At 41.6% G+C, this 26,771-nt stretch overlaps 1 protein-coding gene across 1 annotated transcript in view; it reads right to left on the reverse strand.

Moving 5' to 3' along the window:
- Window positions 1-3,290: 3,290 nt before the first annotated feature.
- The window catches only part of LOC124555580 (G patch domain-containing protein 4-like), a 53,125-nt gene continuing 29,644 nt past the window's right edge, over window positions 3,291-26,771 (reverse strand). Inside the window, exons 4-5 of the mRNA XM_047129544.1 lie at window positions 21,792-21,928; window positions 3,291-3,725 (exon numbers count right to left, since the gene is read on the reverse strand). Coding sequence (XP_046985500.1) covers window positions 3,443-3,725; window positions 21,792-21,928 — 420 coding nt within the window. The 3' untranslated portion in view covers window positions 3,291-3,442. The remainder of the gene's footprint in view (window positions 3,726-21,791; window positions 21,929-26,771) is intronic.

Consider the following 26,771-nt stretch of genomic DNA (forward strand, 5'->3'; position numbering starts at 1 on the left):
TAGCAGGAAAAATGATAGAACACTTGCACCAGGCGTTAGTTGGCAATTATGTCCTGAAGATGAGTCATCAAATGCATGAAGTGCTGGACTGAAATCATGTTTTTGCCAATCAAATTTCTCATTCTCACTATGGCGTGGCCTTTTACAGATCGATTCGTCTTCACTTTCAGAATCTGAAGAAGAACTGTCCTGGCGAGCTCTACTAGGTGAAGTACGTGGAGGTGCATTACTACGACATTCTTTTGATGAATCTCCATCATCACTGTATTCATTGTAGATGCCACACTCACTGTCAGTGTCACTCCTTGTCAGTATCTCTTCGTCAGTGCAACGACGCCGATGTGCCATTTGTCTGTGGAGCTCAAAAGAGACAGCACTCTAAAAATCCTGATGAAACGGCAGATAGCTAAATGACACCACAGAAGCAGAATATCACATGAACCAGCTAGCACAAATGTCGAAAAGCAACTGCGAAATCCATAGCAGTGTGTTTCCCATGTAGCAGGGACAGGGGCACAGAACAATAAATAAGGTACATCCATCCCAGGGAGTGTATATGACAAAAGAACTTGCGATGGGCCGGCATGCAGCCCTGAGCGGCTATTGACGTCCGCAGGCCAACAGGCAGTGAACCAGCTGCGGTATAAGCCATCATTAGGACTCAAGTACCGGCCAGGCCGCGCAGCGAATGCCGTCTGGAGGGCCCACGGAAAAGCCCACTTCAGCGGCAAACAACATCCGCAGGCCCCGCAGCAAGGTGCAGTGTTGTGGCATATCACATATGCAGTACTCAAAGGGTTAAAGGAATAGGTATGTAATGTCATACTTTCAAGCAAACTGATTCTGCTCTGACAGTCTCTAGAAGCTCAGGCATGTTGAGTGCATGTACAGAAGCAGACCTTTTCACATCTCTCCATTAATTGCCTTTATGATATTGTTAATGTCTGTACATCCCCTTTCTTCAATAATATATCTGCCCAGCATAAGCTCTTCGCTGTAATTTCAAAGAGATGTATAGCTCAGTCACAATCACATACTCCCCAAGGTGATAAGTATTCAAAAGCAGCTGCATGGTGTGCGGTGGCAGTCAATTTCTGAGGATTTTCACCAAATTCAATATTACAGCAATACCAGACAAAACCCTTTTACAACACAAAGGTGAAAGTTTTACAAAATTTCCCTCTTGTCCTTTCAGAATAATAAAAAGATTCTATGATTTGAACTGTGTTCTAGTACTAGTCCATGATTTTTTCTGGGCACAGGGCACGTGTCTGCATTGAATGCAATAAAAATTGTGATCATTACCACCACATTCTGCTCAGGAGTTTACCTCAGTAATGTTGTTCACTGTTTGTATTGGCCAATCAAGGTTGACGCAACAATAGTGTCACACACTGAGATATAACATTTTTACTCCCCCAGTCCTGTACTAAGTCCCCACAGCCAAGCATTGTCTTAGCACAGGGAGGTATCAATACAAGCCAGCCACAACATGTAAACATTTTGACACAGTTAGTTGGTCACCAAGAGAGCAACACTGACAATTCTGTGAGAGAGAATAAGCTTAACAGAAAACTGCAAGACAAGAGTACACCAAACTGCCTTCGCTGCTCTTGTAAAATTAAGATGCACTAGATAGGATGCAACGACGCATATTGGGGACCTGACAGAGCTGTTACAGTCCTGCAACAACTCCATTAAGCAAATGTAGCAGAACTGGAGACCACTGACCACTCATAATAAACTGGACCGATTTGGTCATTACAAATACTGTTGCACAGCAAAGTGTCTCCTCAGTTCAAGAAATACCCCGGCAAGCTGGCCTAGGGGGTAGTCAATCAGTATGATCAATCTCATTCACACTTGATTTTCTATTTACTATATTGTAACATCTTGTTTAAGATTGTTCCAGTGTTGTCACACTGTGCCAGTCACACTCTTGCTACTTGGCATAATGATAGCAGTTCTGCAACACTGGATAACTGATGCTGGAGTCCAGGACTGAAGCTGCCACCAATAGGTAATCCATGGGTCCACCATCACTGTTCCAGTTCAGGTCATGAGATGCTCTGATACTTCGGCATCATATGGACCAGAGGGCCCACTGAACTGATTAAACAGGATCGGCATACATCAGACATCATGGCACCCAACACAATGGACCTTTGGGTTCTTTGGGGGGAAGAGACCAAACAGCGGTCTCATTGGATTAGGGAAGGATGGGGAAGGAAGTCGGCTGTGCCCTTTCAAAGGAACCATCCCAGCATTTGCCTGGAGCGATTTAGGGAAATCACGGAAAACCTAAATCAAGATGGGCGGACACGGGATTGAACCGTCGTCCTCCCGAATGCGAGTCCAGTGTGCTAACCACTGCGCCACCTTGCTCGGTCCAACACAATGGACCATCTGACAGCAGCAGTGACGAGAGGGGAACAGAGCACTCTCAGGGCGGCGTGTAAATCAATCACACAAGCACCACAGTCATCCCTCCTTCTCAGCAGATCTGCTCCAAGGGAAGCACGTATGGATCAGCGTGCAGCCACAATATACCAGACTGTAAGTTGCCAGCCTAAGCTATGGGTTGACACAGTGACCTCTAGGAAGCCTCCGCCACTGATGACAGCAGATTTCATTACAGCCTACGGAGAAACTGGTCATGGCTGAGGCCACAGCTATGAGATGCATATTAGATTATACAATGATTAATAACTAATTTTGTTTTATTTGCATCAAATGCCCCCCCCCCCCCCCCCCCCCGTCCATAGGTCGTCAGGCCAAATATCCTGACAAAAAACAGTGGGAGTTTCCAGCCCAGGAGTGGGCAACACCTACATTAGTAAAGCATAGCACGAATAAAAACAAACAATTTATGTAGAAGGGTATCCAATTCCAGAAACCTATTTTCAGTTTCTGATAACTTTCTAGGTTCAAAGTTTGTGTACTGCACAAATACAGAGTCCCAACTGACTGTCAATAATTCACTACAGAACCAAAAACCATCAACCAGAGCCACTTTCTGACATAAATGGTCGAAGGAGCTTAAACTGGTTTGTGTATGATAATACAGTCATAACAGATTGCAACCACAGTGAATTGTTGCATGCCACTTCAAAAATAGGACTGCATTTAAAGATCATGCTTTCCATATATTGGGACTAATAAAGCTTTTCATCCTAATAGTGTTCAACAGGATGAATGAAGCAAACACACACTGCTGTAGTTTGAGGAAGTACAGTAAAACAGAAACAAAGACTGGCAAATCTTGAATCATTTTATCACAGTAACACTGGATCTCATATGACAATGAAAACGTAGAAGAAATGCTCAAACTTGATAATCCGATTTTTGTAAGTAATTTTAACTTTATTTCTGTTAATGGTAACAATATGAAATAAAATACTGAAGGAAGTTTGGCTTTCAGCCATTTGACAGTCCTGCACTGTTACGAATCTTCAACACACTTTTCCTTTCTTTCTTTCTTCCTTTTTTTCTTCTTTTTCTTTTTCTCTTCTAATGTGCCACAGTCATTTTCTGTACATTTTTCAACAGTTTTTGTGGAATACTTGTCTGCACATTGATTTTCACTACTTTTAGAGGTTTCACAATCAGATGATAATTTTATCTTCTTCAAGTTCTGACTTCCTGATAATTGTTTAAGCAATTTCTTGTCTTGATCTTCAATTCGAGCAAGTTTGCCACTGAGTCCCAAGCCATGTCGAGCACCTCTGTTTAAAATAAATAAATGGAGAAAGGTTAGTATATTTTCAGATGTAAGAAAAATAGGTTACAAATATTAATTTATTGCGATAGTAAAACACTACAAAGCAAAATAGCACAGACTAGGTAACAAGGTATAATAACAAAACAGAAATAATTACTGCATACTGCCCACAACTCAGAACCAGGATTAAAATGGTGGTTAAATATGGGAGCAAATATAGATGAGAAAATCAGTAAGTCAATAAAATGGGAAAACAGATATTGTACTGGGAATATTCAGGTTAGAAACAGGTAGGAGCAATATCACCAGGGCCATGCCGACAAACTTTGACAAATGACGGGTCACACATAGAGGGCAAATTTTCGTATAAATTATATTATTTTCAACTCATTGCTTATTAGTTGCATATGAAATGACTCTAATGCTCTGATAATGAATAGTTACAACTTCCTTTCTTTTGTGTGGTAGATCATGCCATAATGCAAAATGAAACAACTTTTCAATACTATTGCAAGTGGTCTTCATAATGGTGTATAATACTGCACAACCAGTCCCAAATGGTTCAAGTTACACAGATCTAGCAGTATTAAATATCCTGATGAAAGCCACTTGCAACAGAGGCAGATTTTTTTTAATCAATATGACAATTTACAATTCAAAATAATTTTATGAAAAATTGATGCCAACTACAAAAGACTACACATATACAATAACAATTTTACACACATTACATTGACTGAAGACATTTTTGAATAAATTTGCTCTGTGCCTGATACATGCTGCTGCCTTAACAGCAATGACCATTGTATTGTGTTAAGCATGGCAAGATTCTGTTTTATATCACAAAACTCATCACTTTTGTGGTAAAACAGCTCAATTTGGATGGCAATTTCAGTATTGTACACTACGCTTTCGACATTTCTCCAAATAAACGGAAAATTAAAGTGGCATTAACTCAAGCAAATGTGTTGGTTACACAATTTCTGTTCAATCTATCCAAAATTTCCCAAAGCCTAAAGCCAGCAGTGATTGAACATTAACACTGAAATGTGCTCAGAGTTCTGTAAGGCTGGTATGCAGAAATTAATCATCAGATGCTTCTGTTAAGGAGCCATTCCAGCCCAAACGTTAATGGTCACTGTTTGCTGGTGTGTGTGTGTGTGTGTGTGTGTGTGTGTGTGTGATTTTGATGAAATAAGTCACCTGGTCCTAGAAGTTAGACAACATACCAACTGTACTCCTGCTGTATCCTCCAGATGGTTACATAAACTATACCTATAGTACCTGCCACAGCAGGTATTCTGGTTGAAAATGCATAACCAAATCTCTCCATCTTGCTGTCATCAAAATTCAGCGTGTTTATGCCATGCTTCCCATCACAAACATGTTTCCTGAAGAGGTTATGAAGGGCAGCAAAAGAACTGTGATATTTATATCTCCTGTTAAGAAACAAACGCTCAAAGATATAACAAGTAATCGGTTCCTGCCTCCCATAAAACAACCCTGTAACAATTTTTAGTCCATGCTCGATCTAGAGCATTACATGAGGGAGAGGGATGGAAGGGGGGGGGGAGAGGGGGAGAGAGAGAGAGAGAGAGAGAGAGAGAGAGAGAGAGAGAGAGAGAGAGAGAGAGCACATGGAGGTATGAGGGGGGGGGGGCAGGAAGAGGGATAGAGGGGGTAACAGAGTTGGCTTCAGTGCACTACATACAATAACCAACGTGCCTCCCAAGTCTGAAACTTAAAAATTACTTGTTAAAATCAATTTACCTCTCAAATAATCTGTGTGTTTCCTATTGTCACTTACAGCTTGTTATTTATGGCTTGGAATACCCAGGAGAAATCTGTTTTCACCAGTGTTTTAATAATCCATCAATAGTGTTATGACACAGCACGAACATTTTGTCAAGTGTGGGAGGCAGTCTACTACTGCTATGCTCACACGAGACTCCAGGCACTCTTCCTGAGTGATTTACAAATTCTAAAAGTGATGTTTTGGCATATAAAGCACCAGGCTTATATGACTGCTGGGAGATTAGATTTTAACATTTAATATGCTTATACGAATTGAGAATCAAAGGACAGGAGGTGGAATTTGGGTTGGTATCTTTCTGATAATGAGGCTCAAGCAAAGTGCATTGCTAGTTATTCTCCAAAGGGCTACTGCAGGGTGACTGGTGCCTACAAATACTAGATAGTTTGTCCTGTAGTTGAGAGGAGGAGGAACAGTCCCAACAGCTGTTATAAATCTTTCAGAGATAGTATCGCCTTCAATGCCCAGAATTAAAGCTCCAATGTCTGCCCTGGTATCTTTTGCGCATTATTGGATATACTGACACAGTGAACTCTCATCTTTCTAAATTGGGCAGTAATTCTTTAGTTGTCTGTAGTATAAGATCACGAGGAAAAATCATCCCTGTCACAGTTACACCTCATAAAGGCCACACTGTGGTGCATGGCATAAAACCAAATTTGTTACTTTGCGATCACTGCCCACCTGCCCATGATAAACAGGAGATAATTTGTTGATTGATCTACTTCTCATATCATCTAGTGAGGCAACTTCACCACATGTCTCATTTCTTCTCGTAAGAAAATTGGTTGTATATTCAGGAAAGATTCATCATCTGATGCAGACCCTGTACTGTGGTGCATATTATTCTTCATGTTTCTTAATCTTTTTTCCTCCCATGGTGTAGCTACAGAAATATCTTGGGACTGTACCTTTCTACATTATATAAATCTGATCAATCAATTGAGACTGCTGTGGTTGTATGGCCACCAGCTTGAAAAGTTTGAGTCTCCTTCTTCTGTGTTGTTACCTCGGTGGCCCAGAAGGTGGGAAAAGGGGGCTGAAAGACTGCAACAGGGGTAAGAAGCAGTGCCCAAACGGTTCGAGGTCCCATGCTTGTCATACACATGCTCATTAAAGAAACAAAACCTCCTGGAAGGGGTGGTGGCAGGGGCAGTGGCGACGAGGTTGGGAAAAATAGTACCTTGGCAGTACTTCAGCATTAGTTTAAAAAAATTACAAGGCAAAACTCGAGATGTGTGAACTGCAGAGACAAAATAATCAACATGGGAATTTCCAAGAAGCAACATATGAAACATTTCACACTGCTGTTTAATGTTTAGGATGAAATTACTTGAGACTCAAAATAAAACAATGCTGTTTACTTAAACTCCAAGCTGAATATTTAGGACATAACTTAGACAAATACATTATACAGGGTGCAGCACAACTGACTAAGCAGTTTCTATCCATTACCACTAGGACTGTGGTGGGAGCAGGCAGTTGCACATTGTCTGCCTTTGTTCAGTCGTTGAACCCATTTCAGTAGCCAAAATGGTCTGGACCGGTGCACATCGTGGTTTTGCCGTTCGTACTTATTATGAAAGCAATAGATATGTGAGTGCTACACAACGAGCTTTTCGGCGACAGTCCAACTTTCCACGCAACAATGGCGTTCCTAATGCAAACAAAATTCGGTCCTGGGTTTGGCAGTTGGAGCAAACTGGTAGCACACTAAGAAGATATACACATGGACGATGCAGATCCATCAGAATGTCAGAAAATGTGCAGCGGTGAGTACAGCAGTTCAACAATCGCCGCAACGTTCTGCTTGATGACATGCTGTTGCATTGGGGATTTCAGACTGCAGTTTGATGAAGGATTCTGCAATGTGATTTGAAGTTCCATCCTTTCAAAATAATGATTGCTCAAGAATTATGCCCTGCTCAGATCCCTCCTAATGCAGCTTTCTTCAGTAGTGACGAGGCATATTTTCATCTTAGTAAATGCGTGAATAAGCAAAACTTTCACTGCTGCGCTGAAACTAACCCTTGAATTACTCATGAAAGACCGCAACATTCTCCTAAAGTGACAGTGTGGTGTGCCATATCACAATTTGGCATGGTAGGCCCTTACTTTTTTGAGAAGGAAGGAGTGACCATGACAGTGAATTCCACACATTATGTTTCAATGTTGAAAATTTTCTGCAACCCAGAATGGACGAGATTGTTGAAAAACATGGACTGGGGGACTTGTGGTTCCAACACGATGGAGATACTGCACACACAGCTTGAATTTCACTTGATGTTTTGAGAGAAATGTTTCCAGGATGCCTCGTCTCTTTGAGGGGTGATGTTGAGTGGCCTGCACGGTCACCATATTTGAGCATTTGTGCCTACTTTCTTTGGGTATATCTGAAGGAAAAGGTTTTCAAATGTCGCCCTCACACCCTGAGTGGATTATTGACAAAGTGAATGCCATACCCTGGCAATACGTGTGCAAGAGTTGCTCGAAACTTCAAGGATCGTCCACAACAATGTATTGATGCTAATGACCGCCATCTTGAGGACATTATTTTCAAAACTAAATAAATGTAAAATGGTATATTGTACTAATTTAGAAAATAGAAACATTTTTCTCTATACATCCAGATTTACTTTTTACTGCTCCTCAAAACTGCTTAGTCGGTTCTGCTGCACCCTGTACAGACAGATGATAAAAATTCTTACAAATCCTTGTGAGCTGAAATAATTGAAATCTTTTCTTGGTACAAGGAACTACTATTTCAAGTTCATAAAGAATGTAGCAATGATAATCACACCTCCACATCGGTTCTGTTGAAAATGGGTGCTGTTTATATGGTGCTGGAACATGAAACATACAAGGAAGTAGAACAACAAATACTGCAACTGCAACGCCTCTACCATTAGGAAACCTCTACCTTTAGGAAACCCGCAATTATCACTGTGAATGCATTACAGGAAAAGATTTTTTATTTTTATTTATTTTTTGTGGTAGGCATTACTCTTTGACATCAAAGCATACAGTTTGGAGTTTGTAAAGCTTTGTTCAATTATTTACAGACTACCAAAACTTCTTCACAAATTTTGTGCAAAGAATAGGATTAAGCCTTTTTTTATAGCTGCTTTCCACACTGAATCTAAGGCAAGACAGAAAGAATGGTCAGAACATTAAAGCAACAGTTGCAAACAGCTATAAGCAATCAAAACAAGGAAGCTTGTACCACACTTCCTAGGTGAATGAGATAGACTCGGCAAAACTGCTTCATAGTAAACAGCCTTTCATACAGCTGAAGTTAATGCTACCATCAGATTCAAACCACTATCACCCAGGTATAACTAGATTCAGAGTGAATGGGATGGTATTCTTCAGGCCACCCAGGAAACACTACCTGTGGAATCCACAGACAATTGGAAAGTGTTTGGAATTAACAGCATCACAAGATATCAAAACCAAGCGCATCCCAAGTGTAACACATCCACCTCCACACCATTAAAGCACCTTTCCTAGTGCCACTAGTTGACTTATGAAAGTTCCAATCAGGCTTCAAAGGCTGCATGCTAACAAGTAGCACCAAGCAACGTCCTCACATGATAGGAAGTGCAATATCACAGACCTCTCTGGATAAGGATGCTGACAGGGAAGAAGAACCAAAGGTCTTGTCACCAATTGTTCCTTCATTCTGGCCCCTATAAAAGATGGAAGTTTCAATCGAACAGTAATTTATTTTTAAGTTACAGACTTCCAAGAGCGACACTACAGTTATGGAAAGAACACTTTTTCCATTAGCACACATCCACAAGTTGTTGTTGACCTCATCCGTGCTGTCCTCAGACACCTCAGTGTTTACTTCATCATCTAAGCAACCTTGCTTATCTATGTATTTGTTGACAACTAGTCAGCACTCTGACCAGTACAATCTTACTGGACCTGGAGTTGATGTCATTGACATCACCTGGATGGTGCTTCACTCTACTAATTACAAGCACAGCCCTCACACTCTCTCTCGTCAGTCCTATCTGCTACTTCAGGCCAGTTTAATAGTTACTGTCTCTTCCATCTTCCACATGCCAACCAGGAAGCTTATAGCTCCTTTCTAAGTTGACCACACTTCTTTTTTTTTATTACTGTGGGTGAAGATCTGTTCTTTTTGGGTTTCATCATGTCCCTTTCGTGATCCACATACTTTTTACTTCATATGTAACTTTATATATGTGTGGGGTTCAATATATTTGTTGATTGCTGAAGACTTTGAGATAACAGTCACAAATGTAATGTACACAATAATATTAATTTATTTGAGTGTGGAAGTACAAGAAACACCAATCTGGTGAATAACACAATTAATGACCACATTAATTCTGTGGTTCTATCAATTATAATTAGTAAAAGTTAACTTCACGAACTGCAATGAGTGTGTGTATAGCTACTGAACATCGTTGGAAATATATTTTATATGCCATAATCCAGAAAAAGTAATGAGCTTAAAAACTTCCATTCTGGTTAGTGGGTGATACGGTCTGGCAATGTAAGCTATACTTCTGACAAAGCACATGACATCTGAAGACCTATTCTGATTTTCCAGTGCAAAAAAATTAAGAGTAAAAGTAATTTCCATAACCATGGGAGTGGAGATGAAACTGAAATGAAATATATTGGTTCAGTTAATCATATAATCCTTGGAGCTTCATGAAAAAGTACTGACTTGGGAAGGACCAAATGGATAAATATTAGATGAAATAAAGGCTTTGTGAATTGTTTGTCAGTCTTCAACCTGCACAGAATCCTAGGGAGCACAGGTTAGTGATATGCAGAATAAAACTAAAGACTAAGTTAGAAGAATCTTTACTAATTGGGCACATAACTGTTACATGTTTCAGATAACTTCAGTGTGTGTGTGTGTGTGGGGGGGGGGGGGGGGGGGGGGTTGTTGTATGGCTCAGAAACAGACAGACAAGTTTGTTTTGCAAGGATGCTATGGGGGAGGTTGTGCTGAGAAATAATTATTAAGAAATTAATTCCCAGTTATTTAGCACTGAAGTTAGTCAATCAGGTCACTGTACTTACAAATTCAAACACTTGTATGCACAAAAAAGTGGTAATGCATAGGGATCTGTGGTTCTGCAAGTTACTACTTGTTGAAATGCCCATTACTGGTTAAAAAGATAGTCAAGCAAAAGCTACGTTAGTTCAGTTTGAGGAAATCAAATGAAGAACACATTTGGTGACATAGCCCCTGACAGGCTGCTTGAACTTGAATGCACGACAACCTGATTGGCTAACTTCAATGGTAGATAACTTAAATATGGTGCAATGTGCTAAACTTTTTCCTTAACAACAATTTCTGAGCACCACCATCCCTGCAACATCCTTACAAGCTTTTCAGGCTGTTTATGACCAATATATGAGATAAGACAATATAACCAACATTCTTTTGGAAGTCACTTATCATAGGTACCACAAACATCAAATTAAATGATATTTTAGATGAATATAACAGTCTAAAAGGATAATGTGTTAAAAAGTACACATTAGCAAAAGTGCAATATTACCGGAAGTGTGCTGCATGCAGTGTGGTGTAGCAGTTAGCACTGCTCACTGGTGTGCTGTGGGTGGCTGGTTCAAACCCAACAATCAGCAATTATATGTTATTTAGTATTTATAATTTCTGGGAAGTTCTTATGTTTGTAAATTCTGGAATACCCAAAGTTTGTATAAATAGCAGCCCTTCCCACCAGTTCTCTTCTGCTCTGGCTGTGCACTGTTGTCAGTAATAAATGTGCTTTCAGTACTAAGTGTTGTACTTCACTGATGACACTACTTTCAGGTTTGGACTTGTTTCTGGTTATGATGTGACACTGTACTGTGAAGACAGCAGGTACTTCAAAACATTACAACATTATGATTCCAATCACACAATTTAAAAGCCGTCATATACATGGACAGGAACTGCAATACAAGCAATATATCATTCCCAAGGTCTGCATATTCAAGAGTCCAATGGATTCCAAATCAACAGTGTCAGCTGCACATCAGACCTCTCAAACAGTGTTTTCTAGAGATGCTGGTCAGAACCTAAGGAAATGGCTGGAAGCATTCAATAGTTGCCAAACATAACAAATAGGATAATACAATGTGTTTAGCAAGTGTTGTACTTTTACTTGGGGGGGCACGGCCAGCATTGGTTCGAGAACAACGAAGAGAAGCCCAACAGTTGGGATGAATACCAGGCCGAACTGAAGAAAATGTTTGGTGACAATCAGTGACAAGTCCACTCAGCAGAGGAACAATTGAAGAACAGAGCCCAACATCACAGGGAAACAATGCAGTTTTACATACACAATACTTTGGCCCTATGCCATGCTGCGAATCTGAATATGACAGAAGCTGGCAGAATATCCCACTTGATGGAAGGTGTCACAGAACACACAAACTAAGCTCTTTTTGTAAAGGATGTTATTATGACACCACAAGAACTCATCAGATTATGCCAGCAATTGTGGAAATGGAACGAAAAGATTTGGAAGAAAGAGGTATGAGCAACTTTTCAATTTAGTTCTTATGGCAGTTATGGAAGAGCATCATGATCTCGCCTCTCTCACATGCCAGTCAATAAAAGAAGAGATATAGAATTTTATGGCAGCCAGAAATGTTGGACTCAATAAACAAGAGATAATGGCCATTAATGCAGAACCCCCTATGTCACGTGTTAATAGACAATGTTGGAGAAGAGGTGTATCGACCTGTAAGTACCAATCTTCACCACCAATTGAATGTGCCAGGAAGAACGGACTTGGCAAACTTGCACTTATGCCACAACTGTCAAATGACAACCCTGCACCCGAACAAAGAAGGTACAACCAACGTGGAGTTGGTGTAAATATAATACTCCACAGAAAAACACATTTGGAGGATACAAGGCAACATGTTGGTAAGTAACCACTATGAATACCCTGAACAAGTTGTATGGTACTGCAGAGAAAGAAGGTGAGTACACTGATGACAACTACACTGCCAGATGTCAAACATCGCAATAGTTCTATTCACACCAGTCAGCTGCAGGCAATTACAGTCGACCTGGGGGACAAAGTCCAACGTCATATCCCGTATGAAGTTGTTCCCCAACATGCTGTAGTCATTCCCTGTCACAGTACAGAGGTACCTGCTGCTCATCTAGCAATCAGATCCATGAAAACTAAGCAAGGCAGCCATCTATGGGGGTGAGGCCACCCCAAATGGAATTCCTTCATGGACAATAGTCACCAAATGCCAGAAATCTCATTGTTATCTGTTATAACGTCAAGTTGAATACATATATTTCAAAACGACACAACAAATATATTTCACTGAGCAAGCTGACAAAGCAAGACATGTGAACACTGTAACATTCGAATGAGCACTGAGTACAAGTCTAGCGGCCACTGGCTGGCCGCTTAGGTGGCGCAGCTGCTGCATGGCTGGCAGACAGCGCTGCATGTAGAGGACGCTTGTAATTGCGCGGCGGCACTTTGAATTATTGGCGAGTCACAACACTTTTCTCCCCTTTCAAATGTTTTCACTGGTCTTGATGGAGGTGGCCTGTAGATTGCTAATGTCCATAGGCGTTGTGTGACTGGCCGTAAAGTCTCGAGGAGGAGGCTTCCCGTACGGACGGAAGTGTCCCCGATGATAACAAGTCGAGATGACAGGAGACGTAGGAGTCGAATCTGCGCCAATCTGCCCGTTGCGGCAAGTCCAGTTGATATAACAGGAGACATGGGCGATGTGTCGGCGTCCTTAGGAGAAGGAGGCAAGTAGATTGGCTCCAACAGATGATGGTCATCCGGTTCCTGCATGGGGATGTCTCCTGGTGGCGTCCGTTCTTGTACTGGCACCGAGATGACGGTGAGAGGGCTGCGTTGTGAGTAACGAGAGATGCCAAGATCCCGAGCACTCAGTAGAGCTGAAGGTGGTGTAGTGGCATTCGGAACAGGCATTGCCAGCACACGAGGCCGAAGCTGGTCCAAATGATGCACTGCAACACCCGTGTCTGTCTGGATTTCATACAGGCGTCGGCCACGGTGTCGTAAGATGCGGACCGGACTCCATTTTGGCCGCCTGCCATATCCCCGTACCCAGACAAGGTCGTCGGCGGTGAACCGGCCAAGCGAAGACACCCACGGCCGTGAGGTGGAAGGCCGCAGAAGATGAAGTAGCGTGCGGGGCTGTCGGCCATGTAAGAACTCAACTGGGCTTTGGTCGCCCATGGGGGTGAAACGGTAAGAAGCTAGAAACTGGAGAAGCACATCATCAGCAGCAGAAGAAGTCAGGAGTTTCCGCATATGAGCCTTAAATATGCGGACCAGTCGTTCAGCCTCACCGTTTGATTGTGGATGGAACGGAGGGGCCGTGACATGCATAACGCTGTGACGAGCACAAATATCCGCAAATTTGGAAGAGGCAAATTGCGGATCATTATCAGTAACAAGAGTAGAGGGAAGGCCTTCCAAAGAAAAAATGCGGGCGAGAGCACTTGTGGTTGCCGCGGTGGTAGGCGACATGCAACGGACAATGAAAGAAAAGTTAGAGTAGGCGTCAATTACGAGGAGCCAATAAGTACCTAAAAAAGGTCCCGCGAAGTCAGCATGAATGCGCTCCCAGGGCGTCACAGGCGAAGGCCACAGTGACAAAGATGACTTCGGGGCGGCAGCCTGTGACGCACAAGGGCCACAGGCAGCGACCATGTGTGCTATTTCAGAGTCGATGCCAGGCCAGTACACATGACGGCACGCCAGAGATTCTGTGCGACACACACCCCAGTGCCCTTCGTGAAGGAGGCGCAAAACCGAAACACACAAATACGCAGGTACCACAACACACAGCGAAGCATTGTCGGTAGAAAGGAGGATAACACCATCCCTAGCCGTGAGGCGGTAGCGCAAAGCGTAGTAGTTCCGCAATGGGTCAGAAGTCTTAGTGGACGGACGATCTGATCAACCCTTCTGAATACAGCGTAAAACTTGGGAGAGGGTAGGATCAGAACCCGTAGCCGCCGCCAGACGGTCCCCTGTCATGGGGAATCCGTCCACAACCCGCTGCTCGGCAACATCCAGATGGAAACACGAAAGTTCGTCCTTATCGAATGCCAGATGAGGACCCATGGGAAGGTGAGACAGTGCATCAGCATTCGCATGTTGAGCCATCGGCCGGATCACATGATGCGGACCAGTGAAAAGGCACGTTTTTATGCAACAGGCGTTGCAATGGCTGAGCCACCGAAGCAGCAGACAGTAAGAACTTGTGATGGTACGCTATTTTCCCCAGGAAGGCCTGCAGTTCCTTAACAGATGTAGGGCGAGGAAGGGCATCGATCGCAGCGACAGTTTGCTGAAGCGGACGAATACCACCCCGAGAGAGTTGAAACCCCAAGTACGTGATAGATGCCCGAAAAAATTGTGATTTCTGAAGATTACACTTAATACCGGCAGTCTGTAAGACATGAAAAAGTGTGCGGAGGTTCTGAAGATGTTCTTTAGTGGTGGAGCCAGTGACAACAATGTCATCCATGTAATTTATACACCCAGGGACAGGGAGCAATAATTGTTCTAAGAATCGCTGAAAGAGAGCAGGGGCGCTGGCAACCCCAAATGGCAATCGTTGGTATTGATAGAGGCCGAAAAGCGTGTTAAGGACCAGAAACTGCCGGGAAGCAGCGTCGAGAGGAAGTTGATGATAAGCTTCTGACACATCAATTTTAGAAAAATACTGGCCTCCCGCAAGTTTAGTGAACAATTCTTCAGGTCGGGGCATAGGGTAAGCGTCGATGAGGCATTGCGCATTTACAGTGACTTTAAAATCGCCACAGAGACGAATGTCACCATTGGGCTTAGCAACAACAGGAGAGGACCACTCACTGGAAGTGACAGGAAGCAAGACCTCTGAAGTAGTGAGACGATCCAGCTCCCGTTTCACCCTATCATGAAGGGCCACAGGAATGGGCCGAGCCCGAAAAAACTTAGGCCGAGCAGTGGGTTTGAGCGTGATATGAGCTTCAAAGTCGTTTGCATGGCCTAACCCAGGAGAAAAAAGGGACAAAAATGTTCTCGACAAGGAATCCAATTGAGCATAAGGAATAGCATCAGAGACGATATTGACAGAGTCATCTATGGAGAACCCAAACACGCGAAAGGCATCAAAACCAAAAAGATTCTCTGCGTTACTCTGGTCGACCACAGATATGGGAACAGTGCGAACGACGGATTTGTAAGATACCTCAGCAGTAAATTGTTCCAAGAGAGAAATCTTCTGTTTATTGTACGTCCGTAATTGCCGAGTGACAGGTGACAGGAGGGGAGAACCCAACTGAAGATACGTCTGAGAATTAATTATAGTGGCAGCAGAACCGGTATCCACCTGCATGCGAACATCCCGACCAAGGATTTGGACAGTGAGTAATAACTTCCCTGAAAGGGAAGAAGTGCAATTGACAGACAACACAGAATCGGAATCAGCGTCATGTTCATGTTCATGAACATCATGTATGCGGTCGGATTTGCAAACGGAAGACACATGACCTTTCTTTTTGCAATTGAAACACACAGCCCAACGTTGGGGACAATCCTCGTGTGAATGTTTCGTAAAACACCGCGCACATGAAGGAAGTTGCCGGAGGTTTTGCTGCAGTTTCTTAGAGGTTTGTTTACGGTTAGGCTGAGGCTGCGCGTGGGAGCGTACTGCGGCCACGTCGGGCGGCGGGGACGCACCGCACGCGTCGACAACAGCGCACAGAAGTTGTATTTCCCCGACGTCACCCCACGCCTCTATTTGCGCCCCAGCGGCGCAAGAAATTTCAAAAGACTGCGCAATGGATAGGACTTCATCTAGAGTCGGATGTGCCAACTGAAGGGCACGTTGCCGAACTTCTTTGTCGGGCACAGACTGGATAATAGCATCACGTACCATGGAATCCGTGTAGGATTCTTCGTGAACGTCAGTAACAAATTGACACTTTCGACTGAGGCCATGGAGCTCAGCAGCCCAAGTGGATAGGATTGATGCGGTTGTTTTGACAACAATAAAAGGCAACACAAGAGGCTACCACATGCGTTTGCTTTTGAAAATAGACAGACAGAAGTGAGCACGTTTCAGCAAAGGACAAAGACGCAGGATCTTTCAAAGGAGCCAATTGCGACAACAACCGATACATTTGAGGTGAAATCCAGGAAAGGAACAGAGACAGACATGTTTGTTTGTCCGTGGCATGAAATGCCCAAGAAGTGCTGTCGAAGACGTTTTTCATAATCAGACCAGTCTTCCGCCGTCTCGTCGTAAGGAGGAAAAGGAGTTATAGACAATGACGAGAAACGCCCCGCATTTGACGCCGCGACGAAATCGCGAATCGCCGATGTTAGAAACGTCTGCTGTTCAATGAGACCTTGCAATAGTTGCTCGACAGTAGCCATGGAAACCTGTGGGTCAATGATGAAAAGGAAAAATCCACTACCTCGTCGCCAATTGTTATAACGTCAAGTTGAACACACATATTTCAAAACGACACAACACATATATTTCACTGAGCAAGCTGACAAAGCAAGACATGTGAACACTGTAACATTCCAATGAGCACTGAGTCCAAGTCTAGCGGCCGCTGGCTGGCTGGCTGCTTAGGTGGCACAGCTGCTGCATGGCTGGCAGACAGCGCCGCACGTAGAGGATGCGTGTAATTGTGCGGTGGCACTTTGAATGATCGGCGAGTCACAACATTATCGATAGCCCACTGTCTGTGTTCTAGTTAACTCAGGGGTTTGTTTTTCTGCACTGTCAAATGCTTATTGTCAGCAGCTAAAGAGGACTGTGTTTCGATTGGTGTTGGTGTGAAGTTCTCTCTCAGTATTCTCATGATACAGTGGTGGGACTGGAGAAATTCCAGGAAAATTTGGCATCTCACTGCAGTAGTTGCCACAAGGGATGTGCCTTAGGGCAGAAGTCCTTTATAAACTGCTGTAATATGAGCACATACTGAGAAAACTTCTAATGCCATGGATGTGTTGAAGGGTCAAAAAACCTGTGACTGTTTGACATTTTCTCTGTATCAGGATGGACTCTTTCAATGTTCACTACACGCCTGGGATTTTTATTTCTTGTGTGACAAAGAGGCAATTTTTCAGATTCAGGCATAGGTCTGCAATCTGAAAACAGTTTAACACGATTGTTTGGTGATTTAGATGTCAGATGTCTTCAAAAAATGACATTGTCCATTTAAGACATCGAAGCAGGTTGTCCACTGTAAGTTTGAGGGTGACTAGAGTGTCACATAGTCCAAACAGAATAATTTTGAACTCATACAGGCCATCAGAAGTTACAAAGGCAGCCTTTTCCCAGTCATCCTCATCAATGTTGATTTATCAATAGACTTTCTGCATGTCCATAGTTCTGAAATGCTTTGTTCCTCTCAAGCTGTCTAAGGGCTCAGTAATGTGCAACAATGAATAGATATCTTTCTTTGTGAGTTTGTTCAGTTGTTGGCTGTTGACACAGAAACATCGTGTGGCATCCTCCTCCTTCCTAAGGACAACAGGAGAGGGCCAAGGACTCTCTGAGCATCTAGATTGACGACCGAGACTTGTCATTGAAACAGTAGGATAATGTCTTCAACAGCAAACAACTGTCCAGAACAATCTTTGTTTAGTGTACTTGCTGAAATAGCTTCATCAGTCTGGAGCTCTGATCTTTGACGGTCTATGACAGCTTGTGATGCTTTCAAGATGTCCCATCCAAGAATAACATTACGGCTACAGTCTGAGAAAATGAGAAATTTAAAGGACTGTGCTCTATCATGCAATTCTAGTTCCTGTCAGCTGGATGTATTTCTCATTTGCAACCTGTCCGCAGCTTGTGGTCTAGTGGCTAGCATTGCTGCCTCTGGATCACGGGATCCTGGGTTCGATTCCCAGCCGGGTTGGGGATTTTCTCTACCTGGGGACTGGTTGTTTGTGTTGCCATCATCATCATCCATGACAGTGGCTAGGTTGGACTGAGTAAAAATTGGGACTTTGTGCAGTCACGGATGACCACACAGCTAAGTGCCCCACAAACCAATCTTCATCATTTGCAACCTTCAACACAATTGAAACACAACAGTTCTACAACAAATTCAGGAAGGTGTTGATAAAGTTATAGATTATGCTTCCAGAGTACTCTCAAATTCCGATAGGAAGCACTCTCCAACCAAGAAAGAGTACCTTGCAATTACCTGAGCCATCAAGTTCTGATTGAACTTATTTGGCAAACCATTCACTGTTGCGGTGTACCACCATTTTTTTATGCTGGCTGACTTAGTCTGTAGGATCCATCAAGCAGTGGTGAGCTGGACACAAGTTTCAGGAATATGACATCACAATGGTACACAAAAATGGACACAATCTCAAGGACACTGCCTTTTAAGGACTCCTGTGGCAGAAAACAGCAGCCTGGACTAAATCTCAGTCATTGTTGCTTTAAATGGAAATGATGCTGAAAAGAGGGTGCTGCATTGCTGAAAACCATACAAATCTTGAAGAATGAGAAACTGATGAAAGGAGAATTCAAATTAATAAATGAAGCATTATATAAGAGGAATTATGATCTGACAGGATGGAAACGGTTGCTCATCTTCCAAGCTCGCCTATGGCCTACTATCGTGAAGTTTTTCCACAACGCTTGCACATCTGGTCACTAGGGATTTCTGAAAATTCTAGACAGAACCAGAAGTAGGGTTCTCTGTCCAGTTCTATACCAATCTCTTAGACACTATATGAGCCATTCTAAGGAATGCCAGCAGCGGAACCTCACTCTGCACTTACCGCCGGTGTGTCTGATACCAATTCCACTTGCAGCAGGGCCAGTTCACTAGACTGGAATTGACCTATTGGGGAGGTTTCAGTAGTCAGTTAATAGGAATCAATTGATAATAGTCACCAAAGCTGTGCTGACTGCTGAAGCTACAAAAATTTCAACATTGCTTGCAGAAGACATAATTCTGAAGCACTGAGCACCCTGTGTGATGATCTCTGATCGTTTAAAAGTTTTCAGTCAAGACTAACATCAAAGGTAATGTCATTCAATGACACCACCCATATGAAGACAACTGCCTACCCCCACAGACGAGTAGTATCACAGTTTGCTTTAAAAAGACGTTGATGTGCTCTTGAAGTATGCTGATGCAGATCAGAGAGACTGGGATACAATACTACCCACTGCAACATTCACATACAAGACAGTGAAGCAGGACACTATATGTTTCACACCTGTCTTTCTGATCCACAGTTTGAGGCCAAAACAACAACGGATACACTGTTCCCATTTCGACTGGACGATACTCAGGATCACTATGTGGAATTATTCATTACCAGGACCAAAGAAGCAAGACAGCTTGTTTGCATATGATCCTTGGACACCCAGGAGAAAGACCAAGATCGGTATAATGCCAAGCACTGGCCAGTGAGATACAGCTCAGGAAATATGATATAGATTTTTACTCTTGTTCAGAAAGTGAGACTATCAGAAAAGTTACTACAGCAATACTTTGGGCTGTATCGTGTTCTTCACTGCTTGGTGGACATCACATATGAAGTGAAGGATTATGACCCTTCATCAACAAGAGACAAGTGCAGAGACGTCACCCATGTCCTCTGTAGGAATCCCTACTACAGTTCTGGGGCACAGATCAATGATGAGTGTTTCTCATTTAAGGAAATTGGTGAACCATTTGCCAATTGCGAAACTTCAATGAGAGGGGGCTACCTACAATGCTCGACATAGTGAAGATGATGTGACAACAGAACCAAAACACGAAAATTCATCAGTGCTGCCACATAAAGGAACACCGACAAGTGGTAGAACGAGGGTGCTGTAGTTGTCTCCAATGCAAACTTCTGAATTGCAGGAGAGAAATAAATGGCACAAGCTTTAGTGCATGCAGTGTGGTGTAGAAGTTAGAGTTGGTGGTTGGTGTGCTGTATGTCTCAGTTCAAACCCAACCACTAGCAATTACTTGTTATTTAGTATTTATCATTTCTGGAAGGTATTCAAAAGTTTTTTACATTTGTAATGTTTGTATATTCTAGAATATTTGAGGTTTGTATAAATATCAGCCCTTTCTGTCCTGAAGTTCAGTTCTGTTCTGCTCTGGCTGCATGCTGGCATTCATGACAAATCTATTTTCAGTACTAAGTCTTCTAATTAATGACCCTACTTTTGAATATCGACTTGATTCTGGTTACAACGTGGGAATAGGATTTTCTGAACTAAAACCTTCAAGAACCTGTGTGACAAAGTATGAAAAGGGGGGGGGGGGGGAGGGGGAGGATGAGGAGGAGGAGGAGGAGGCAGGGAGAACAAATACTTTGGGTTAGCACCAATCCCTATCAGGTAGGATGTCTGACGACACTGTTGACATACAATGGAACGAAAATTGAGCAATAGAAATGACCATGAGAGGTCGATAAAGCTACAGGTCGCGAGTGGGGAGGGGAGGGTTACACTTGGGAACAGTATGATAAAAGTTTAAACAAAAACAAGGAATTAGGGAGAGGGGGTGGGCTAATACATATTAAGCATGCACAATATTCACAGGAACACCTGCATTAGATAATTCAAGTACGTGAGAATGCTAGTAACAGCCATGCAGGGATAATACTTGAATTTGAAGTATCCCACGATATGCTATAATCGGAGCATTTGTCTGTAGAAAAATAGTAGCATGTCATTTAAAAATGTAAACTCTTGAGGGGTATCACCTGAGGACTGCTGTGAATTTACTGATCAAACACTGATGCTGCAGTAAAACCCCATTTTGTGTTGTAGTATTAACTTCTGTCACTGATTTCATTATATATTCTTCACATGAGCATTAAGATTAGGTACTTATGAGTTATATCATTAGTCGCAATTGACAATGAAAGAATACTGAGAGATCTCTTTTATTTACAGTGAATTAAATGACTTTAACAAATTTTAGCTTAAACACAGCTGCTTTGGGCAAGATATGATACACTTTTTTAATGGGCTTTATACTCTTACTAGGGTTCATTTTGAAAAACCAACCAATCAACTAATCTTCCTCTCTCCCTCAGAGAGAGAGAGAGAGAGAGAGAGAGAGAGAGAGAGAGAGAGAGAGAGAGAGAGAGACACAGTGTTTTAGAAAATATACAGTCTGAGATCAAATTTTAGTAGTAGTGAATTGACTAACACAATATTATTCTTTATATGTGAATACAAAGACTATATCTAATATCTTACTTGTGTGCAGTGCGGCCTCCACATATCCTGAATAGCTCTTCATCTGTCAAAGAGGTGTTAGGCATCTGGATGACATCAGTTTCCTCAGTTATGCTTGGGGTCTCATTTACAGAGCCATCTGCAAGTAATGTTGATGTCTGGAAGAAAGATAAAAAATTGACTAGGTATTGATGTAGATGGTACCTAGTATGTTACTGATTTTTCTGATGACACTTTTAAATGTTTCAGACATAGGAAATCATGTTTATTATCTATAAAGTGCTTATGATTGAACAACAAAGGGTAATTGTAATAGTATAGTGTTTAATGAGGTTTTCACCACAACTAACTCCTAAGATACATATTATTATGAGTGTTAAGGAAACCCCCACAGCTATTATTTTAGGTGCATTTATTAAGCCATGACCAGTTCCACCCTATTTGAACATCCTCATGTGACAAACTGGTACGTTTCACCACTGAGGATGTTCGTGCAGAATGAACCAGTTGTGATTTAATAAATACACCTACAATAACAGCTGTTGTAACACACCATGATCAGGAAGCACACTCTATAACCTCTGATGCTCAACTTCAAGTCATAAAAGTCATTCTTTGTTACTGCATACATATGCAGCAATGTTGGCTCATACAATCTACATCTACATGGATACTCTGCAAATCGTGCCTGGCAGAGGGTTCACTGAACCACCTTCACAATAATTCTCTATTATTCCACTCTCTAACAGCATGCACAAAAAATGAACACCTATATCTTTCCGTGCAAGCTCTGATTTCCCTCATTTTATTATGATGACCGTTTTCCCTATGAAGTCGGCACCAAAAATATTTTCATATTTAGAGGAGAAAGTTGGCGATCGAAATTTCACGAGAAGATTCCACCGCAACGATAAATGTCTTTGTTTTAATGGTGTCCATCTCACATCCTGTATTATGCCCTTGACACTCTTGGCCCTATTTCGCGATACTACAAAACAAGCTGCTCTTCGTTGAACTTTCTCAATGTACTCTGTTAATCCTAACTGGTAAGGATCCCAGATTGTGCATCCTCCAAATGAGGATGGGCAGATGTAGTTTAGGCAGTCTCTTTAGTTGCATCTTCTAAGTATTTTGCCGATATAACACAGTCTTTGGTTTGCCTTCCCCACAACATTTTCTATGTGTTCTTTCGAATTTAAATTGTTCATAATTATAATTCCTAAGTATTTAGTTAAGTTCATGGCCTTTACATTAGACTAATCGACCATGTAACTGAAGTTTAACCGATTACTTTAGCACTCATGTGGATGGCCTCACACTTTTTATTATTTAGGGTCAACTGCCAATTCTCGCACCATTCAGATATCTTTTTTAAATTGTTTTGCAATTTGTTTTGATCTTCTGTTGAGTTTACTGGATGGTAAACAACAGCATCATCTACAAACAGCCTAAGGTGGCTACTCAGAATAAATTGTTTATAGAGACGTGGAACAGCAGAGGGCCTATAAAATTACCTTGGGGAATGCCAGAAATCACTTCTGTTTTACTTGATGAGTTTCCATCAATTACTACGAACTGTGACACCATGAATCCAGTCACATAACTGAGATGATATTCCATAAGCATGTAATTTCACTCCAAGCGACTTGTGTGGTACAGTGTCAAAAACCTTTTGGATATCTAGAAATACGGAATCAATTTGAACTGCCTTGTCAATAGCACTCAAAACTTCATGTCTGGAAAGAGCTAGTTGTGTTTCACAGGAATGATGTTTGCTAAATCTGTAATACCGTAACTGTGTAGAATAATTATGAAATGGCTTCATCATTTTTATCATATTTTTCTTAAAAGAAAGAATGATTGCTATAATACATGATATGCCATTAGTAGTTGTAAGGTGATTCAAAATGGACTTTATTTACTACTTTTAATATTTCACAAATTATGCACCAATGTGAATCGTGTAACTTGCATTTGATTATACAGATAAAAAAAGTTTTAAAAATGTTCAATCCCCCCAGCCTTTAATTGTCTTGGGCTGCAAAGGTGACATCCAGAAGATAAGAGAATTCATACCACATCTGATGATAGTTTTGTCCCAAGAGTTCACTGCAGCTGTAATATGGTTTTACAGTCTGTCCAGTATTGGTAGAAGTGGAACATAACATCTTTTATAGACCTCCTGCCCGGTCATAGGGCATCTAACTTCTGCGTACTAGGCCCAATCTTGAGGTTGAAACCTTACAAGTGTTCTAACAGTGTCAAATGAATACTTTATTAAACGCTACACTACGACAATTGCCCTTTGTTGTACAATCATAATCACTTTATAGATAATAAACATAATGTCCTATGTGTGAAACCTTTAAAAGTGTCAGCTGACTGTTTCTACGAGTCCTGGCAACAACTGAAAGCACTGTCTTTGGCTGATACGTCATGTGAGCCAAGATGAGTCTTATCATTTCATTCTGGAAACAAGTCTCGACATGTTGGGATTGGACCAATTTTCTTGGTAGATATGTGTAAGACAAACACATTCACAGGAAGTATATGTTAGGTAGTTAATGCATATTTTCTCGGAAATGAAGTACGGGCAGAAAAGACCATCGTCATTTAGTAAAAAAATCTGGATGATGAGGAAACAGACTGTTACACTTTTTGTTCAAAAAAGAATGCGTAAACAACAATCAGCAAAAATTAGTACAAATTTCTTCGTCTATAAAAAGATCGATGCGCGAAGCAAACTACCACCATCATACTTTAGTACGACATCTTGCCAAGAATATTCTGGTCTTACATGAAATCACTAAGCAGGTTGAAGGCTACTATCCATTCATCCATTCACTTAGTGACCAGTCTAGTGTGCCAATAGAGGACACCAAAAGGAAAGATGAAGTTTTTAAATTTCATATTTAATAAATCATTTACAAGAGAGAATTGTACAAGCATACCATCATTTAAGAATCGCACAGACTCTCGCACGGAGGATGTAGTAATAGGCATCCCTGACATAAAGAAACAGCTGAAGGAGTTGAAAAAAATTAAGTCACCAGGTCTGGATGGAACCCCAATTCGGTTCCATTTATTGTGAATGTCTCACCCAGCACAAAGTTACAAGCAACTGGAAAAAAAGTGCTGGTGATTCCCGTATATAAGAAGGGTAAAAGAATAGATTTCAAAAATTACAGACCAATATCCTTAACATTAGTTTGCTGCAGAATTCTTGAACATATTATAAGTTCAAATATAATAAAAATCTTTGAGATGAAAAAGCTTCTACCCACAATTCAACAAGGATTTCAAAAGCATCGCTCATGTTTAACTCAGCTTGCCCTTTTCTCACATGATATCCAGCAAACCATGGATGAAGGGTAAGAGGCAGATTCCATAATCCTAGATTTCTGGAAAGCATTTGACACGGTGACCCACTGCAGATGATTAACAAAGTTACTAGCGTACGGACTATGATCCCAGATATGTGAGTGGCTCAAAGACTTCTTAAGTAATAGAAACCAGTACATTGTCTTCGTAGGTGAATGTTCATCAAGAGAAGGGTAATGTCAGGAGTGCCCCAGGTAAGTGTGACAGGACCACTCTTATTCTCTACATCACAAATTATCTGATGGACAGGCTGAGCAAAAAATGGCAGCAGTTTGCTGACAATGCTGTGATGTACAGTATCATGTTGTCATTGAGTGACTGCAGGAGGATAAAAGTTTACACACAACATTTATGATTTGTGTGATGAATCACAGCTCACCCTTAATATGCAAAAATGTAAGCTGAAGCACACTACCAATGTGCTTACTGACACAATCACATTGGTGAAATATATAGGTGTAACATTACACAGCAGTATGAAATGGAATGAGCATGTTAGGATGGTAGCAAGGAAGACAAATGGTCGGCTTCAGTTTATTTGTAGAATTTTAGGAAAGTGTGTTTAGTCTGTAAAGGAGACCGCTTATAGAACACTAGTGCAACTTATTCTCGAGTACTGCTCAAGTTGGCTGGTTTGAGAGTAAATGGACTAAACTGCTGGGTTATCAGTCATGAGCACTGCTCAAGTATTTGGGACCCCTGCCACGTTGGATTGAAGGACGCCATTGAAGTAATTCAGAAGCATGCTTGTAGATTTGTTACTAGTTGATACAATTACTGAGCGAATGTTATACAGATGCTTCGTAAACTCAAATGGGAATCTCTGGAGGGAAGATGGTTTTCTTTTCACAGGACACTATTGAGAAAATTTAGAGAACTGGCATTTTAAGTTGACTGCAGAATGATTGTACCACCGTCGTCATACATTCTTCGTAAGGGCCACAAAGATAAGAGAAATTACAGCTCATACAGAGGAAAAAAAGACAGCTGTTTTTCCTCTCTTTATTTGCAAGTGGAACAGGAAAGGAAATGGTATGGTACAAGGTGCCTTCTGCCATGCACCATAAGGTTGCTTGCAGAGTCCATATGTAGATGGCAGTCTGTTTAGGCAGAAAATCAAGTGCATATTCTTTATGGGTACTGATGGGAAGGATAGGTGGTTCACAATTAAGACAGTGATTAGAGACTAGAAGCAGCTATCAAATAGACAGGGTAGATGGCTGCAGGTTACGTCTCACATCAGCACTGATATTATCTGTAATTTTTTAATTATTTGACAAATTATATTCAGGCAAAATATTTCTAGCATAACATTTAAAATATAGTTATCATTAATGTTGAGTATGTATCACCACACTAGAACTGGCAATGTGCAATGACTGTTTCCTCTTTCACATTTTTGGAAGAGGCGGCAACAAAAAAACTGAAACTGAAAAGGAATCAATGACCTGGCTCTGATGGCATCCCCACTGAAGTTCTACAAGCCCTTCATTTGAAAATAACTTAATATTTATGCCAACTCTACAATGTATTGTTTATTGCTTATTGCAAGAAAGCAAATGTCAATCTTGAAAAAGGGTGAGGACAAGGATCCCCTAGCTCCAAAGTCCTACAGACCAA

This window comes from Schistocerca americana, chromosome X (genome assembly GCF_021461395.2).
Source record: "Schistocerca americana isolate TAMUIC-IGC-003095 chromosome X, iqSchAmer2.1, whole genome shotgun sequence".
In the NCBI taxonomy this organism is placed as follows: domain Eukaryota; kingdom Metazoa; phylum Arthropoda; class Insecta; order Orthoptera; family Acrididae; genus Schistocerca; species Schistocerca americana.